Source organism: Xiphophorus maculatus, chromosome 7 (assembly GCF_002775205.1).
Source record: "Xiphophorus maculatus strain JP 163 A chromosome 7, X_maculatus-5.0-male, whole genome shotgun sequence".
Lineage (NCBI taxonomy): Eukaryota > Metazoa > Chordata > Actinopteri > Cyprinodontiformes > Poeciliidae > Xiphophorus > Xiphophorus maculatus.
Genome location: NC_036449.1, coordinates 14,765,523 through 14,783,437, shown reverse-complemented (window position 1 = coordinate 14,783,437; position 17,915 = coordinate 14,765,523). Strand labels below are relative to the sequence as shown.

General features: G+C 35.4%; 1 protein-coding gene across 5 annotated transcripts in view; it reads right to left on the bottom strand.

Moving 5' to 3' along the window:
• Window positions 1-909: 909 nt before the first annotated feature.
• LOC102229324 (E3 ubiquitin-protein ligase Midline-1-like) overlaps window positions 910-17,915 on the bottom strand; it is a 43,641-nt gene continuing 26,635 nt past the window's right edge. For all 5 annotated transcript variants that reach the window (XM_023336914.1, XM_023336918.1, XM_023336916.1 and 2 more), the window contains 8 exons: window positions 8,199-8,294; window positions 7,027-7,134; window positions 5,726-5,874; window positions 5,404-5,531; window positions 4,724-4,867; window positions 3,563-3,724; window positions 3,242-3,449; window positions 910-3,045 (listed from right to left, as the gene is read on the bottom strand). In XM_023336914.1, coding sequence (XP_023192682.1) covers window positions 2,697-3,045; window positions 3,242-3,449; window positions 3,563-3,724; window positions 4,724-4,867; window positions 5,404-5,531; window positions 5,726-5,874; window positions 7,027-7,134; window positions 8,199-8,294 — 1,344 coding nt within the window. In that variant the 3' untranslated portion in view covers window positions 910-2,696. The remainder of the gene's footprint in view (window positions 3,046-3,241; window positions 3,450-3,562; window positions 3,725-4,723; window positions 4,868-5,403; window positions 5,532-5,725; window positions 5,875-7,026; window positions 7,135-8,198; window positions 8,295-17,915) is intronic.

Genomic DNA, 17,915 nt, shown 5'->3' with positions numbered 1-17,915 from the left:
CCTCAGTCTCTCTGAAAATGTAATTTTAAGGTTTTCTGATATCAACACACGCTGCCCTAGATTTTAAAGTTGTTGAGTCTGTGATTGGTCTGTCTTTTACACTGGAAAGCAAAACATTAAGTGTTTTTTTTTTTTTTCCTTCATGCGGGAACATCTTTTTGTCTCGTGAAGAGAAACAAATACTCAACGATAAATACTTTATGAGAAACATAAAGATTTTTTACACATTTTAAAAACATGTGCAGCATAAATTGAGTTTTGTATGTGCCTCTTTTTTTGCCTCAGAGACATATTTTCATTTTTAAATGAACATGTAGTGACAAATGTTTTTAGTTCCTTAAATCTAAATATTTCCATAGCTGTTATTAAAAAAGGGCTTTAGTAATTTTGATTGTCAAATATAAAAATTAGGGAAACTTAAATAAAATCTCTTATAAAGGAGTCTCAACACACAAAAATGAGCACATCCCCAAATGGAAGGCTGGTGGTATTACGTGGATGAGGAGGTGGTGCTTGTGTATTACAGCTTTGTCTGCGGGGTGTCTCTTGGGGAGGTCATGGAGAGTTCAGATACTTTTTTTCTCCCTCCCCCTTGTCTTCTTTGTTGAAAGGAGACGCAGAAAATTCAGGCTGCATTACTCTGGCACAAAAAGAGATGTCAGAGTCAATCTTGTCAGAGGCGGTATTTTGGATCAGTGTGGGTCAGAGAAGATCCTGGTAAAGCAGTAAAAATTGACACGTCGCTCTGTGGTGCAGGTGTTGTGAAAACACAATTGAGCAAAGATGGGAAATCCCACAATAATGGCAGTAAACAATAAGCGCTTATTCCATGAAATTACCAACTTTGTGGGACTCATTTGTAGTGTTAACTGAGCATCACAAAACAAAAGGATAAGGTCACACAGCTGATCACTTGGAGTAGGTTTTTAATTCGCCTTTATGAGGATATGTAAATGTGAAAACTGCAATGAAGCATTGAAGCTGCTGTAGTGAGGAGATTCTAAACTGTGATCAAGCAACTACAAATAGCAAATACTTAAAAATGTTGAAATATATCCATTAAGAATCAGATTTTCTGAGTGAAACTGCTCTATTCTGATTAAACCTTTCTTTTTCTTAGAACGCAAGGACAAGTAAAAAAGGTATTCTGATAGAAGTTGACTTAGAAGTGCATTTCATAGTGACAGCTTTCTTATCAAAGTGCTGGCATTTAATACAAATCAGTTACACTGCAATAAAATAGTCTGACTTTAAAAAACTGTGAATAAAAAGTTGTTGTTTTTTTGTTGCAGTCTGTGCATGAATGTCCATCAACATCGTCAATGAAAAATAAACAAGACAATAAAAAAGAATAAAAAATTCTCCTGAGCCCTTTGAAAATATTGCTTTGAACTTTAGATTTTAACAAATTCCTAATCTGACCCCACAAGGTATTGTACATAATTGTGCAAAGCAAAGAAAAAATATTCACCAAGGCCTATAATGTACTTAAATAATTTCAATAAATTGTAACAAAAACTTAATTCAGTCCTGTTTGCTTTTTAGATCAGTTCATCTCGCATGTGCGTATGTACTTATTTACAGTAGTTTGCAAAATTCACTCCCCTTAAACTTTTCCACATTTCTTTAATATTATAACCGTAACACAACTTCATTATGTTCACGGAGATTATATGTGATAGACCAAGGCAAAAACGTGCACAAATGTGAAGGAAGTGACACATAGTTTTAAAATTTTCTTCCAAATATATACCTGAATATTTTGACATTCTTTTGTGTTCAGCTCCTTTTCTCCCATAACTGTAAACACAATCTAGTGTAATTAAGTTCCTTCCGAGGTCAAATAATTTGTAAATAAAGTCCCCCTGAGTGAGATTTAATCTACGTATTTGTTCAGCCATTGTGGAAAAAAAGTAGAATGTGCACAGTGTATCAAAATAACACAGTAAACAAATGGAAAAGGGTGTGTAGGTCATATAAGACCAAAATTGAACTTTTTTTTCTCATGCAGGATGTGTACACATTTTATTATCCCCACAATGAAATGATGGTTGTGGCAGACTCATGCTGTGGGCATGTTTTTCTAAAGCAGGGACAGAGAAGCTGTTCAGAACTGATTGGGAAGATGAATAGAGATAAATAAGAGGCAATCCTGGAAGACCTATGAGAGGCTTTCAAGCCTAGTTTCTGCAGGACAGCCACTCTAACCATTCAGCCAGAGCTACAATGGGCACTAAAGCATAGAATGCAAGCAAGGCTCAGTTAAAGTTCAGACCTAAATCTAGTTGATATCTGATGGAAAGAATCAAAAATAAATGTTCACAAATGCTCTCCAATCCATGTGACTGTGATGTGACAATTCTTCTATTTTGCAAAAAAGAATTGACTAAGATTAGACTTTCTAGATGGTCAAAGTTGGTAGAAACATAGGCCCTAAAAGAGTTGCAGCCATAAAACATTTTTCTAATAAGCATTCTAATAAGCATTTTTCTACAAACACATCCCATACTTTTAAGATTGCTGTCTAAAAAATATTTGAAAACCATGTCTTATTTCCTTTCTGTTCACAATTATGCGGTCCTTTATGTCTGTCAGATTAAATCCCAAGAAAATATATTGAAATTTGTAGTCATACCAAGACAAATGTGGACGTTCAAAGGGTATGAATACTTTTGCATGGCAATGTATCAACATCATCAGTGGTTAAAGTCTGTGCTCTCCAAATGATCGGGTATGGGCAGTCCACTGAGGACCGTCAAACATCTATTCCAAACATTGAACACTGGGCAGACTGGATGAACAAAGTCAATGTCAAATGTGTACAAGTGCTGCGAGGCCACAGCATCGTAGAAGGAGAGCGACCCCGAATCGTAATCCAACAATATCCCAAGGCGCCGCAGGTGGGGCGAAGGCTCGATGGGGATTTCCTTGCTGTTGTGGCGCACCACCCACGAGTTGTTGCAGCGGGAGAGTACCCAGGAGGCCGAGTTCTTGCCAACCCACTCGTGTCTTGGTGCAGACTTGTAAGCAATCCCCACAGCAAACCTGAGTGTGTGAAAAGTGATACATTGAACTTAATGACTGATTTAAAGTACTATAGTAAAAACGAAACCCCAATGAACGCTATAATTTGTGCATCATATAAGCATATTCCTTGTGTCTTAAGATGTACTTCACACTGGACCAATCAGCAAGACTCATTCCAAGCTCAGTGATCCAAATCAGTGTAAAATGCTCTTACCATGTGCTTCCTCCAATCAGAGCTTCCCAGTAATGGCGGCCGCTGTCTATATAGACATTCCCAGTAACCCCGTAGCTGCTGTGACTGGAGAAGCGCTCCTGACTGTGGCTCTTTTTAGATGATGTCTCATCTCTCTCCACCGTAAGGTTATCGTGAGATACCCTTAGCTTCCGATGAGCAGACTTTGGGTCCAATTTGAATGGCTGACCTTAAAAGAAATCAGAAACCTTGGTAAACCGTTGTTTCATTCACATATAATTTGTTTTACTCATTATTAAAACACTTAGTATCAGTAAATATTTGCAGCTGATGATGGCCTACTGTTGGTTTTGAGTTTCCCCGGGGCGCTACTGCGGCTTCCAGCCTGGTTTATGGCCTTCACTATGAAAATGTAGTTGGTGCCACATTGGAGTCCATGCACGGTGTATTGATTTTGCTTAATGTTTGGGACAATCATCCAACTATCAACAGAGTTACACAGACCTGCAGTCCAGACATACAGAGAGTCACTGATGAGGAACAAGCAGTTAATCACAGGTTTAGTTAGCAGAAATCACAGCGGTAATTCAGTCTGTGGGTGTTTTTTTTTTTTTTTTTTTGACTCGTCAAGCATAATCTCATTAGCACTCATGTGAGTGTGCTGGCGCATTGGGGCAGACAAGAAAACATTGTTCGATTGAGCATGTTGTGACCACATTAGGGTGATCAATTCCAGAGGTCTGCTGCTCATTTCCGCCCTGGCACAATATCAAGACTACTGTAGCATCGGTCCAGCCTGTCGCCATAAATGTCACATTAAATTTTTCTTATTTTCTTTTTTTTTTTTTTATTACTGAAATTAAATTAAAGAAATCTAAAATTCCCAGGAGATAGGGTTGAAGACAAAAGTTTACATTCACTCATCAAAATAAATTGTGGACTTTTATCAGTTCAGTTATGCTGGGTTTCTTCTAGCTGAGGGATCAACACACAACTTTAATCGTCAACACAATAATAAGGTACAAACTTTGAATTTACAGTAGATTTTAACCCACAAAGGGCCAAATTTGCTCATGCAAAGTGAGTTGTATGCAATGCTCTAATTGTAAATGACCTATTATTGTTGTACCAATCCTCTAGACCACTCAGGTTTTCATGTATTTACTTACTTACAAATAGCATATAATCAAGGAGGAACTTCCTAAAGGACAATATCAAATGATTGTGGTCCTGTGGGTTATTGATGATGTATGTTGTATGTATGTTGATTAGTTCTTTCTAGAGAAAGAATCATTTCAATACATCATTTAAAGAAGACCGTATTAATCTGACCAGTGACTGAACAGAAGAGCACCTCTTTGCTTATAACACACTATTTTATTTGGGTGTAACAATAAAGTCCTGGGCTCAATGTTTTTTTGTTTTTGTTTGTTTTGTTTTTTTTAAAGGAATTACTTTCCATCACACAGTAGAGCTCCAATCAATTGTACATTATACACTTACTGACAACATTAGACTGGCTGGTGAAGATGGCATACTGAAGCTCATATGAAATAACAGAAAACTCATCGTCTGATGTCCAGTGAACCGTGATGGTGTCGTACGAAGCTGTACACAGTTCCTCACGAATTGACGGTGGATTTGGTGCTGCAGACAAAAACCAAAAAGCCTTTTTTCTCTTTTAATCCAAAGAGACTAATGGATGCGGAGTGGATTTCATTCCCGAACACAACATCATCAAAAAAGAGAAACCAAACAAATGTATCGTAGAAAGCAGTGGAGGATAACCAGCACCATCCATTTGTGTTTTCTTTCAGTCTGACAAGTGTAATTAATCTACACTGGAGTTCCTCCAGCTATTACAACCAGAGCCCCCATGCAGTGTTACATTTTTGCTTCACAACAGGGGCTCAGCATAAACAATCAAACCTCTTTCATTCTGCACAAAATAAGGCCACTGCTGCCAAATATAGTGAGCTTTTTATTCTTCTGCCACTTAACATTACAAGTGTTGAAATTAAAACCACCTTATTCATTACAATGCATATTCCATGATTTAGGCCTGAAGAGTGGATTATTTTCAGTTCAGGAAATCAAGACGTTAATAGCTAGTATAATAATTTACACACAGTCATCAAGCATAGCAATTAAAAATTGACTTTCATAAGTATAACTTCACTCACCTGTGAGGTAATCCAAACTTTCTAGCATTTTCTTTTCTCTCGTGAAGTCCAGAGCAAAAGTATCAAATGCATCGTTCAGGTTAATTTCTGGTAACAGTATCTGAGAGGATGCTGTTGCCATAGAGACTCTTTTATTTAAAAAAAAAGAAGTCATTAATGTGTCATCAAGTGGTGAAAAATGCATCCATTAACATTAACAAATATTTACAGTGCTTTGTAAAAATACAATGAAATACATTTAGATTTTCGATGGTGATCTGACAAAACATGAAAAAGATATGAATTCTTTTGCAAGGTATTGTTGCTGTTTGGTATCTCTTACCTCTCACAGATACTTTTAGCTGTCTGAAGGAAGCGGGCGTGGTCGCTCTCCTTAAGGGTTTGGTCAGCCTGAGTGATGAGGGAGGACGATCTCTCGACGCACTGTTTACAGCCCGCTATCTGTTGAGAGAGCTTCCTCAGCCTCATGGCCTAGGCAGAAAATATGACACAAACATAGATGATTATTGTTAAATTACCAATAAATCCAGTGTGATATTTAGCTATGTCAGTCACAAAATCCGGGTGGGAAAACATCTGATTTCCTGAATACTTTGAATTTTCTAAATACTTTGAATTTTCTTTTTTTCTTTTTTTTTTTTTTTTGTCAAACTGAGCTGTACTTGCAATGGAGGGCATATTTGCAAAGCTTTCCTAACAGCACTGTCAGAAGCACAACATCCTCCTAACTGGCTTAACAGCCAAGAGCAAATTCACAACCTGTCATGAGGCACAAGGTGAGAAAGGAAAGAGTCCTCGAGAGAAGAGCTTCCCTGAAAGCAGGGCTGATCTTATGCTGACACTGAACAAGGCACAACTAGATATAACTTCTCTAAGGGAGAGGTGATGATTCCCATCTATCATGGAAAGGAATGTAAACAATATTTTAAATAATTGCAGAAGCTCTGACAGAAATATGAATTCTGTTTGAATTGCCATAACCCCACAATGTTGGGTAGAACCTGTAGTCTTTTTGAGCACTTTCGATAACTATTTGGGAAAAAGCGGTCTCAGCTCACATCAACTCATGTTGATGAGAGCTGAGTCTCTAGTTGCACTTAATCAGCATGAATCATTACCCATCTCTCTTTTGTTCTGAATAAAACGCTGACACACAGTGAGCACGTTTCCGATGTTGACAGCAAAACTCGAACTGCATGTTTTATAAAAAGTGTAAAACAGTGCAAAAATGCTGACAGGTTCTTTCAAGTTTGAGACTGGTATAAATATTTCATTTAATGAAACTGATATGGTTTTTAACCCAAACTTATGCTACCCATGCATCATCTCAATCTCATCCTCCTTATCTCCAGCTCCTCTGCAGAACCTATGTATTTATTTTCAGTAAGATCTTAACCAAATTTTCATTCAGGCATCTTGAGAAGTAGCATTAAATATACTGCATTTACTGTGTAAAGTTGAGAGGAAACAGCTTTCTTAGATTTCTTTACCATTTCAAAAAAGGTTCACGTCTCACTTCAGTAGCAACGCTACAGTTTTTCCAATAACACAATGCTCGCGGTCTCAGGAGGCAAGGTTATCAATGTAAACTAGGTGATGCACATGTACAAAGAACAAGAGTACCTTTCCCTCCTTTATCTTTGTTGCTATTATTTGTCTTCGATGCTGTATGATATTAATCAACAGGTCACACTCCTCCTGTAGCTTGTTTTCTTGCCGCGAGGCATTTACCTGGACAGAAGAGAAGTTTGAGATAAGCAACAGAAAAAAAAACTAATAAATAAATAAGAGGTGCTCATGCTAGTATTTGTTTTGACAAAATGTTGTGCTGCAAGCTTCTTCATGAGAAAATCGGAAATCTTTACAGGAACCCTTATGAGGATCACGTTCAATAGCATACAAGAAAAATGACGCTGAAAATCAAATGCGATGATACTTCTTCCCTCTCACAGGAGGCAAGATCATAATAAATTGATTTTGTGAGGGATTTCTCTTCTTGTCCCCTGTGTTCCTCATCAATAACTGGCTCAACTTTTGTATCTCTCTGTTTGGTGACAGAGAAATAATAATGTTTGGTAAATCAGCAATAAACAGAAAAATTACAATTTACAAACGTTTATGAACTAAGAATGGAAAAATAATAAATATAAAATAATAAATTATTATGACAAAATAAATGAGCAAGTTATAATAATAATAATAATAATAATAATAATAATAATAATAATAATAATAATAATAATAAATAATAATAATAACAACTTGTTCATTTATTTTGTCGTAATAATTTATTATTTTATATTTATTACTATTTATATTATTATTAATAATTATTAATTATAATATTATAATTATATAACATTATTATAATTATAGTTATTATAATAATTATTATTGTAATAAAATAATAATAATAATAATAATAATAATAATAATAATAATAATAATAATAATAACTATTATTATTATTATTATTATTATTATTATTATTATTATTATTATTATTATTATTATTATTATTGTTGTTATTATTATTATTACTACTACTACTAATAGTAATAATAATAATAATAATAGTAATTTTTTTGCTGATCTTTTAAGCATTAAATTCAGGTTTTTGATTATTTATTCTCCATTACTTTGAAAATAGCAAACTTACATAAAACATTTAAGAAACTATTATTACAAAAATTGTAACATAATAAGTGAGTTTTGATGACATGATCTACTACTTTTAGATCTGGTAATTCATCATGGAGTAAGAGTTTCCAGATGAATGGATAAATAAATCTCACCTCCACATTCTGGCAGGTTTGGATAAGTTTCCCCATCAAACTTTCTAATTCACCGGTCCTTTTGATTAAGCTGCTGAGGTTGGAGTCCAATGCTTGCTGCAAAACATAATTGAACAAAAATCAGCACTTCATCATACACTTTTATATTATCAAGCCATAAAGCAGCTGGACAAATACTGAAGAGCAGGTACAGCATTTATTAACGTCAATATACAGCATGTCAGAGCCCAGACATAGAGAACAGTGGATGTAACTGGATCTGACTGTCCACGTTTAGGCTCTGATTAGTGCGAACCCCCACAAAGTACACCCTGTGGTGAGCCAAAGATCCCATCACCAAGCCTGCTGGGGCATGGAGCTTAGCAGAACATCTGCCAGTGATTAAAACAACTAAACCCTGGCTGTGTTAATCACTGACTGAGATCAAAGGCTTAAATTTCAAACTTAGTCTCTTGACTGTAATAGTGTGGCATGATGATGGTGTGGTCTGATGGGAAAAATGTCATCTTATATGCTGAGTATTATTCCTCTAACATTAAAACACAGATTTCAAGATGAATTGGGCCCAACAGTTCATACTTTTTCCAAGAATCTTTAATTTGAATCTATTTTAAAATGTTGCAGGTTAATAACTACTTAGTTATTAACCTGCAACATTTTTGCACCCCATATTGAACTGGTAAAATTATTTCCATGTGATAAAAGCTAGTAAACGAGACTTTTTAAGAGAATTTCCCTCAGTACGACATTGGTCAGAGGTTTTGAGCGACCTTCCACAAGCTTCTCACATGGACTTGAAGTGATTTTTTCCCCATTCTCTCTGACAGAGCTGATGTATCTTGCACATATATTTTTTTTTGATCTATGGGACTGAGAGCAGAGTTTTGTGATGGCCACCTTAAAATCATGACTTTGTAATCCTTACACCACTTTGTCTCATAACTGACTGCTACTTAGGGTTGCTTTCCATTTATAAAGCTCACTGTACTCTACATGATGCTGCCACTCCCTACTTCATAGTTCAGATGATGCTCTCAGGCTTGAAAGCATCCATCTTTTTTTCCTCCAAATTTCCCTTTCATCAGGCCTCCGGACAAGTCTCCAAAATCAATGTCATTGTAACTAAGTGCAGTGGCAGTTTACTTTTTATGTTGCTTTTGGAGAAAAGCAGTCAAGAGTAGCCTTTCAGCTCATTTTGAACAGGACCAGTTTCACTGCACATTTTGAAACTCTCTTAACATGACTCCATCAGACATTGAATTAGTTTTCAATGATGAAACAGAGAATTGTGCTCTCTTCTTGATATCTTGGCTGACATCTTTTAAAATAACAGTTCTCTTTCTCTTTGTTCTGTCTTTTAAAAATATGGACATTTTTGATCACCCCAACAGACCCCAAAACAGGAAGGGTTTAGTTAAAGGTAGCATCAGACAGTGAGAAAAGGTTATAAATCTTTTTTATACAGCATGTGTAAATATTGCAACCTGTTTTGTTTCATCTTCATTTAGTAACAATGCTGGATTGTTAACATGCCAACTTAGCTTTAAGATTCCATATTTCTCTGAATTGTGTACCTATTGATATGCATCATTGGCAGTCATGTGTAAAGTTACTATGCCATATGGTCTAATAATGGAGGCACCAGCAAGACCAAGTACTAAGTTAGGGAGGTCATTTTACCACCTGGTAAGTTGCTCTGGGACATCAAGGGATATTCACCGGGGCCCGGCGTAGTCCCCACAGCAACAGCTGGGTTAGCATATCTCTGGGAGCCATGGGAGACTCAAAGGGATCCCACTTGATGGAAACCCATCCAACAGGAGCTCATCACTCATATTAAGCTTACAGTCTAGTCCTGAACAATTCTTCATCCAAAATCGTTCAGTACTTTCCTGTGGTTTTTAAATCGCTACACCACCACTGATGCAATGCTTTGTGTTCTGTGCTCTTCTGTAGCTTTAAGAAGTAATAATAACAGAAACATACTTTTGTAGAGTTTCCTTTTATAAGCATTCAATAAAAGATCAACACCACTCTTGGTGAAGAGTGGTGTTGCACTACCGCATAACAGCAAAACTGTTCTGGTTTCAAATCCCAGCAGGAGATTTTCTGTGTGAAGTTTTCCACATTCTTCTCCTGCTCACGTGAGTTTTGTCTCCAGTTTTCTACCAAATCTCAAAGAAAAACATGCATGTTAGGTTAAGGTGTGCACATACTGTATAAGAACCAAGTTTAGTGTTATATTTGTTCACACAATGTAACAAGAACGGGATACTTTATACAGCTCAAGAAACTGAGGTGCAGACCTCTTGGGAAATATTCAGCAAAAGCAAAAGGAAAAAATAATCTGTTTTTCTCTTTTCTGAGTATACTGACTTCAAAGTTTTGAAATTAAACAATGCTAGTCTGACACCACAGACAAAAAACAGCAAGGATGAGGTGCTAAGAGTTACCTGCAAGACTCCCAAACCAGGAAAACAATACCACCTATCTTTCCTTGCATGCCCAGGGGAGAGAGGACATACATCGGCTCTTGAGTAATGTTAACAGATTTTAAATTAGAGATTCTAACCTGCATCTTATGTGTGAGTGTGAGAATAAATGGTTGTTTTCTCTGTGAGGTGTATAACCGCTTCCCCTCAGTGACTACTGCAGGCAACCAACAAATGAAGGTTTTCCAAAATTTAAAAAAAAATTTCAAAGGACTGCAACATATGATATAGAAAAATGAGCTGCAAGTCCTTTAATAGAGGCAGTAGATTTTAATTTCACACAATTAATTCATGAAATACAAAGTTAACCTTTCATTTTTATCAAAATATGTCACCACTCTGTTCTATGATTCCCTCTTCTCCACGCCCCCACTAAGTCCTGTTTCTTAAATTATTGAAAATGTAGAAAATATACCATATTTTTTCTACATTGATGTAAAAAAACTGGTTTTAATGGACCACTCTTGAAGTCTATCTCCATATAATGATTCCCCATGTTAACAGCTGCCTCAGAGTCCCAGTTAGCAGCTACGACAGCAGAACTAATTTGTCATGGTTAAGAGTACATTTAATGAAAAATGACTGAAAATCCCCAGGTTCACACTGTAGTTTAAATCTATCCTAGGCAATGAATCTAAGGATTAAATAGAGAACCAGGGCTTTGGGATGCCACACTGAACACACAGGAGAAGGAGCAGTGCTGTTCATTCCTGGTATCCAGCTCAGTGCTACAGAATACTACTTAATCATTCAGAACTATTCACAGCAAAGGATTTTGGAACAATACAATTCTACAGCAACCTTTAAATCACTGTGATATCTGAAAACTGTAAAAGAAACATCAGCTAAACAGACCATTGCAAATATTTGCTACAATTTTCTCTGATTTTGAAACTAACGAAAACTTTAAAACATAATTTTAGCTTGTATCAATTTGACAACTAGTAAAAAAAACAATTTTCTTACTTAAAAATCAACAAGTAATCAGTGCTCATTTCTATTAGCTGATTTGGCATAAACAATGTTTATGCAGCTGCACATTCAGAAATCTAAAAACAAGGGCTCAGAACTATCATATTTTTATGTTTGTAATGTTCTTGTTTTTATTCTTTGCTTCACCACACAGTTAGCTTTAAAGTTGCAATTAAGTAGCTAAACAAATTCTAATGCAGTCCAACTGGCAATTTAAATAAATTAAACTTTTACAGCCTAATTTATTTAAAAATATGAATATTTGGGGCGTGGCGTAGTGGTTAGATCGACCCATATTTGGAGGCCTTGAGTCCTCGATGCGGCCGTCGCAGGTTCGACTCCCGGCCCCGACAATATTTGCCGCATGTCTTCCCCCCCTCCTTCCCCGTTTCGTGTCAGCCTACTATCATATAAGGGACACTAGAGCCCACAAAAGACCCCTGGAGGGGTAAAAAAATAAAAAATATGAATATTTAACTCATCTACGTTTTCTACATATAGCTAAAACAACAAAGCAGTTCTCCAACATAAAATCTGCATGACGGAGATGGAGAAACCATAATAATGCTATGTGTCAACTACTTTTTGTTGAAAACACCAAAGAGTCAATGATCAGAGAAAGCTGGTAAAATAAAGCTCCGAAGGTTCAAAGCCTGAAGCAAACGGTTTGGAGACCACTTTCATGTTAGGTGTTTCACATTGTGATTTCATAAGGTATGTGCGTCACCATATACAAAAATAGCAGAGGCTTTATATTACTGCTCTTACAAATATGATTTATTTATACTGAAAAGAGTGTGATGAAAGCCATTTCAGAGTCTGTGTTGCTAGTACAGGCGAGGTGAATTCATAGCTTCAAAAAGTAGAGCGTGGAGCATAGCGTACTGATCAAAGTAGCCTAAAATACAGGCACATGTGTGTGCTTTTAGGAAGTGTTTGATTATCTCAAGTGAGACGCAAATAAAGTCATAAAGAGGAAATGGGAAAATATAAGACAGCAGACAGCATCAGTCATAAAGTGAGTTCATTTCTGGAAACATTTTCATCTGCTGCTTCTCTGAATGTGCCTAAAATATAACTCCTTTGACAACATCAGTCTTCCTTGCTTGTTTGAATAACTTTCTCCGAACGGAGAACTCTTTCCTAAAATCTTTTAAACTCGATGAGAGTAAAGAGTAGCAGCTTCCTTTTCTACTGGAATGCTTCTGGTTCCAAACCTTTGCTTTGGCCAGATGCTCTTCCTTCCTTTTACAGTCCAAGCGGGTCACTGTCAGGATCAGGAGTTATATCCTGTGTCAACATTAGGAATTTAATAAATTGGCTCCATATTCTTCCTGTGAGTATTACAGGTGCTGTTAGAAATGCATGTAGGACAAAGCAGATGGAAACAATGGTTGGATAGAAGACTATAGACCCAAGAAGAGATAAAGTATGTAACAGATCCAAAACGTCCAAGTTCTGATCAAACAAAGCCCTAGAGACAAAACAAGAAACGTGATGCATAAGCTGCACAACACGTCCCAAGGGGGGAGGGAGGGGTTATAAAGCCAAAATCTCAATTTTTGTATTTATTTGATACAGGGTTTTAGTTATTTTGCATCTTAGAGTTCTTCTTTATACTGATGCTTAACATTTTTCTGCAGTAGTAGTAGATCAATCTATTGATCTACATCTTTTTTGTTTTATTTGTTTTGTTTATTAAAATTTACTGCTATGTTAATTTATTTAGTCATTCATTGTCAAATTATTTTAAATTAGACAGTCTTAGCTGTCATTAGCATTTTCTTTGAAGTAGCAAAACTTAATTAAGACCAGATTTTTATATCTTTATGAAATATCAGAAGGTTTGTGTGAAAGGACTAAAAATAGAAATCCTTTTTGAATCTAAAGTTTCTGTTAAACTTCTAAAGTTTAGAACTACATTGTATTGTTTTCAATATTTGTATATGTGGACTAATTAATGGGTATAATGATGATTTCATGTACTTATATAGTTTGTTTTTTTACAGGTTTTTCTAAATAAAAATACACTCTGAAAATTATTTATCCCATTTTCAATCATCAATTGAGAAACAATTATTGCAATCAAAACTTTTTTTATAACTGCTGACCTGCTTTTTGCAACTTTCCACCAATATTTTGACATCCTTGACATTGGAAGACCTCCTTGCCATCACCCTCATTTTTAGCTTCCTTCCACATATCCTTATCCAAAACATTAATAATGCTTTTATAGAGTAGAAAAATGTTGGCAAAAAATGTAAATATTGCTAAATCTGCAGGGGGGCCGTGGATTAAATGAATTTGGTCTAAACTATAACAGTGCAATGGAAAGTGTGAAACCACGAGTGCATTGGCAATTCTTAACAAATATTGCAAAAATGCTGAGAACTGATCTCTACTGGGTTACATTTTGCATATGTGGTTTTCTCCAAGTACTCCGGCTTCCTACCACAGTCCACAAGCATCCATGATATTTTATTAAAATTGAAGTCACGAGAAAATAGACAGTTGTTGATTCTGTGTCTGACTTTGTCACAAACTAGCCCAGAAACCTTTCGACGGTGTACCCACCTTCTCAAACATTTACTGATGGAATGCAATCCAGGCCCTAATAACAGCAGGACAGAGACAGAAAATGGATGGGATGCCGCAAAGAATATGTAAAGGTCACAGACGAAGCTCCAAATTTCAAGTTCTGCTCGGATGTCTATGGGATACGCCTCATTATTTGTGATAAAAACACATGAATGAACCACAACCTTTAGAAACAATACAAACCTTAACATCCCAATAGTAGACACCACGCTTCACAAGTTCATTTTGTATTTCTTACTGGGACAAATTTATTTAGGGTTACAGATTTATCAAACTAGTAGCATAAATGCTGAAGCTCACTAGTAGTTTTATCATGGTTGACTTCATTTTATACTGTTTCTCCTTGATTTTTAAAAAATGCTTTTAATTCTAATCTATTTTAACTCAGTGACTTACATATTTAGGTTTCTATTTTGTTTTTTGCAGGCTTGGTAGTCTACTGCGTAACGAGATTACTGTTCTGCATTTCACAGTATTTCAATAATTTCAGTCTTTCATTGCCATATCAGTGCATCAAATTATTTTACATTTAAAAATTGCTACATTGATATTTTTGATAAAAGAATTACTGTATATATCAACAATTGTACTATCATTGTTCTTCTCCTTGTTGTTCTTACTGTTAGCATATTAACAAAATTATTACAGAGTTCATGCATTTTTTATTTCTATTTTTGCAATTTTACTATGTCAAAAATATTAAATCTTTAAATTAAAGATGTCTATTCCAATTTTTTGTAGTCTGAAAGATTATGTTGTTCCCTTATCACACCTCTGAACTCCGTAGTGGAAAAATCTAAAACCTGAAGAAAATGTATTTTGTACATTTATAAGTAACCACTATATATTGTGCTTTAAATTGTATTTGTCTATATATATATATATATATATATATATATATATATATATATATATATATATATATATATATATATTATTCTTATTTCCTTCACAATGAGGTGATACTTTTTAGGGGACTTGACAAGTCATGGAATGACTTAAATATCTGTTTAATAGCTTTGATATGCTGTACACAAATATACCAATTGTCCCGTTTTTTTAAATGATACCTACATTTTGTATTTATTTGTATTTAATGCCAATCTCTAATCAGAAAAAGCATCTGATGTTCCGCAATATGAACTTGTAAAGCAGTAAATGCATCAGTTATTTGATTTGTGTAATTTAACCAGTGGAATTGAGAATAATTTTGTGGATCTTCCATTCTGCACCCATGAGAGCATTAAAAATACTAGCATTTAATTCCCCACCTAACATTGTCTCAGATTCTGTGAAATCATGAGGACAAAACTCCAGAGAGCTGGCCCCCAGTGGACTGCAAGTTGTTTATTTTGGGGTTTCTAAAGATACTTTTGTAACTTACCACAGTCCAAGTTTTTAGGAATATTTTTACATTGAAGCTAAGGGGGAGTATCACTATTGTTCAACCCTGTAATACATTTGACTGGAAACATAACCAGGGTGTTCCCAAACTCTAGCACTTGCAATGCCGAAATAAACTCCAGCCACCACGTGACCCTGAATCGGACAAAGCAGCTACAGACAACGGATGGATAGTCAGACAGAGGTACCGCAATGCAAAAAAGGACACAGACAATTCATCTGAAATCCCACATTCTGGTTGAACATAGACACTCCACAGGCGCCAGGACACAAAGGCAACAAACCACAACACTCTGCAATGCCAGATACTACAGTTCCCAAAAGTGCTTCCATTCACTTCTGGGTTTGAGATATTTTTGGTGTAGATTTAAGGTGAACTTGTCTCATTAGAAATGGTTAGTTATCAAGGGTTGTATTTTATAGATCAGTACTACACTTACTGTCATTGGTAGTCATTTTTATATTAGTTGATTTATTGAATAATGTATATTTGTTATTATAATAATACTGGCAGTTCAGGACTGCACTTAATGTAGCAGTACTTTGAATAATTAATTTAATTAATCTTAGTCTTTTCCCCTATACCTTAAATAATTTCTGAAAGTAAATTTTGAACTGTCTAAGTTTTTTTTTGTTTTGTTTATTGACTGTCCATTTCTGTGGGTTCCTAAATTGTCCCTTACAGGAAAATATTTTTTTCAGTAGAGAAGCTTTTATCCATTATATCCTTCCAGAGGTCTGTCTTATTAGTGGTTTGCTTTTCAGCTAAAGATATTGTGACCCCTTCTTTGAAGAATAAAATCAGACTCCAATCCCTGAAGAACTATTCTTGGGACAAGTCCTATATCAAGATATCTCATACAGATTTAAAATAATGTCATCCAAAAATATGTGGAGCGTTACACATAGCTAAAAAACCTGACCGTGACTGGCGCCCCATTCCCATCAGCCCTGTTGCTTTGTGCCCAAATGTTTGAATTTATTTTGAGGCATGATAAGAAAAAGTTTTCCAGCTGAATTCCCTCCATATTTTAGAGCTGGCTGTGTTCTGCTGTCTCCTGCATGTGGAATGCCAATGATTTCTGAGCAAGGGTAGAAGTGGAAACAAAGGTAGATTGTGACCTAAGAAAAACATTTACATAACCTTTACATTAAATATATAAAATAAAGTGTTTTTAACATACAGCTGTGAAAGAAATAAGAAAATCAAAATCAGCATTAGGTGGAATAATCCTGATTTGTAATCACGCTTTTCATGTGTCTCAGAACACTCTCCACCAGTCTTCCTCAATACTTTTGGGTTCAGATCATCACTAATCAGTTCCTCATTTGGCAGAATAATGTGTGTTTGCATTGAAATTCAAGAGAAGCTGACATACATGCAGAGATGATGTTTTAAGGAAGAAATGGTTTCCAGAACTTTACATTTAGTTTCCTGGAGTAGTCGACGTCATATTGTGTAAATATTTTTACGCGTCCATCACATTGTTTTTTCAACGTAATAATTGACGCCGTTATTATACAATGCACAAGGATATTTACTGCTCTATCTTTTAAAATATGTTAATTCAGACTGGTGTTCCTGTAAATAAAAGTTCAATATTTGAAAGTATAATTTTACTATTTGGAAAATGAGAACAACATTTGAGTGAAAGTCATTTCTACAATACTCTAAAGAATTTAATTCAACATGGTTTATTTATGAGGCCCCAATTCACAGCAAATGTCACTGCAAAGTACTTTACAAGATAAACAGTTTGAATTCACATACAGTTATAGAGAAGGATACAATGATTTCTGTTTACTGCAATTATTGCACAACCACATAAATTAAAAATTAAATTTACTGTGAATAAGTGTAGCACTGTCCTACTATCACCATAACATCTTTTAAAGTCTTAACATTATCCCCTATTGTTTGCATGGTTTTAGATTAGCATCTTCCCATGGTTTAAACGGAGTCAATTTAATTTCACTTCAAAGTTTCAGTCTTTTGCCTGTTTACATATAAGCTTTGGGATTGACTGGAAAACTCGTATTCCTTTAATGCAGCAGTCACTCTCTTTGATCATTCATAGTGAAATATGGACACAAAAATGTGGCAATTATGGATTTGATCTCAGCACATAATGATCCAAATACTCAGCAGCACACGTGCCTGTGCAATGCCACACAATCTTCTTTATGTGGGAGATTCAGAAACATTTTGAAACACTTTGATCGAGAGAAAAACTCTATCAGAGCTATTCAC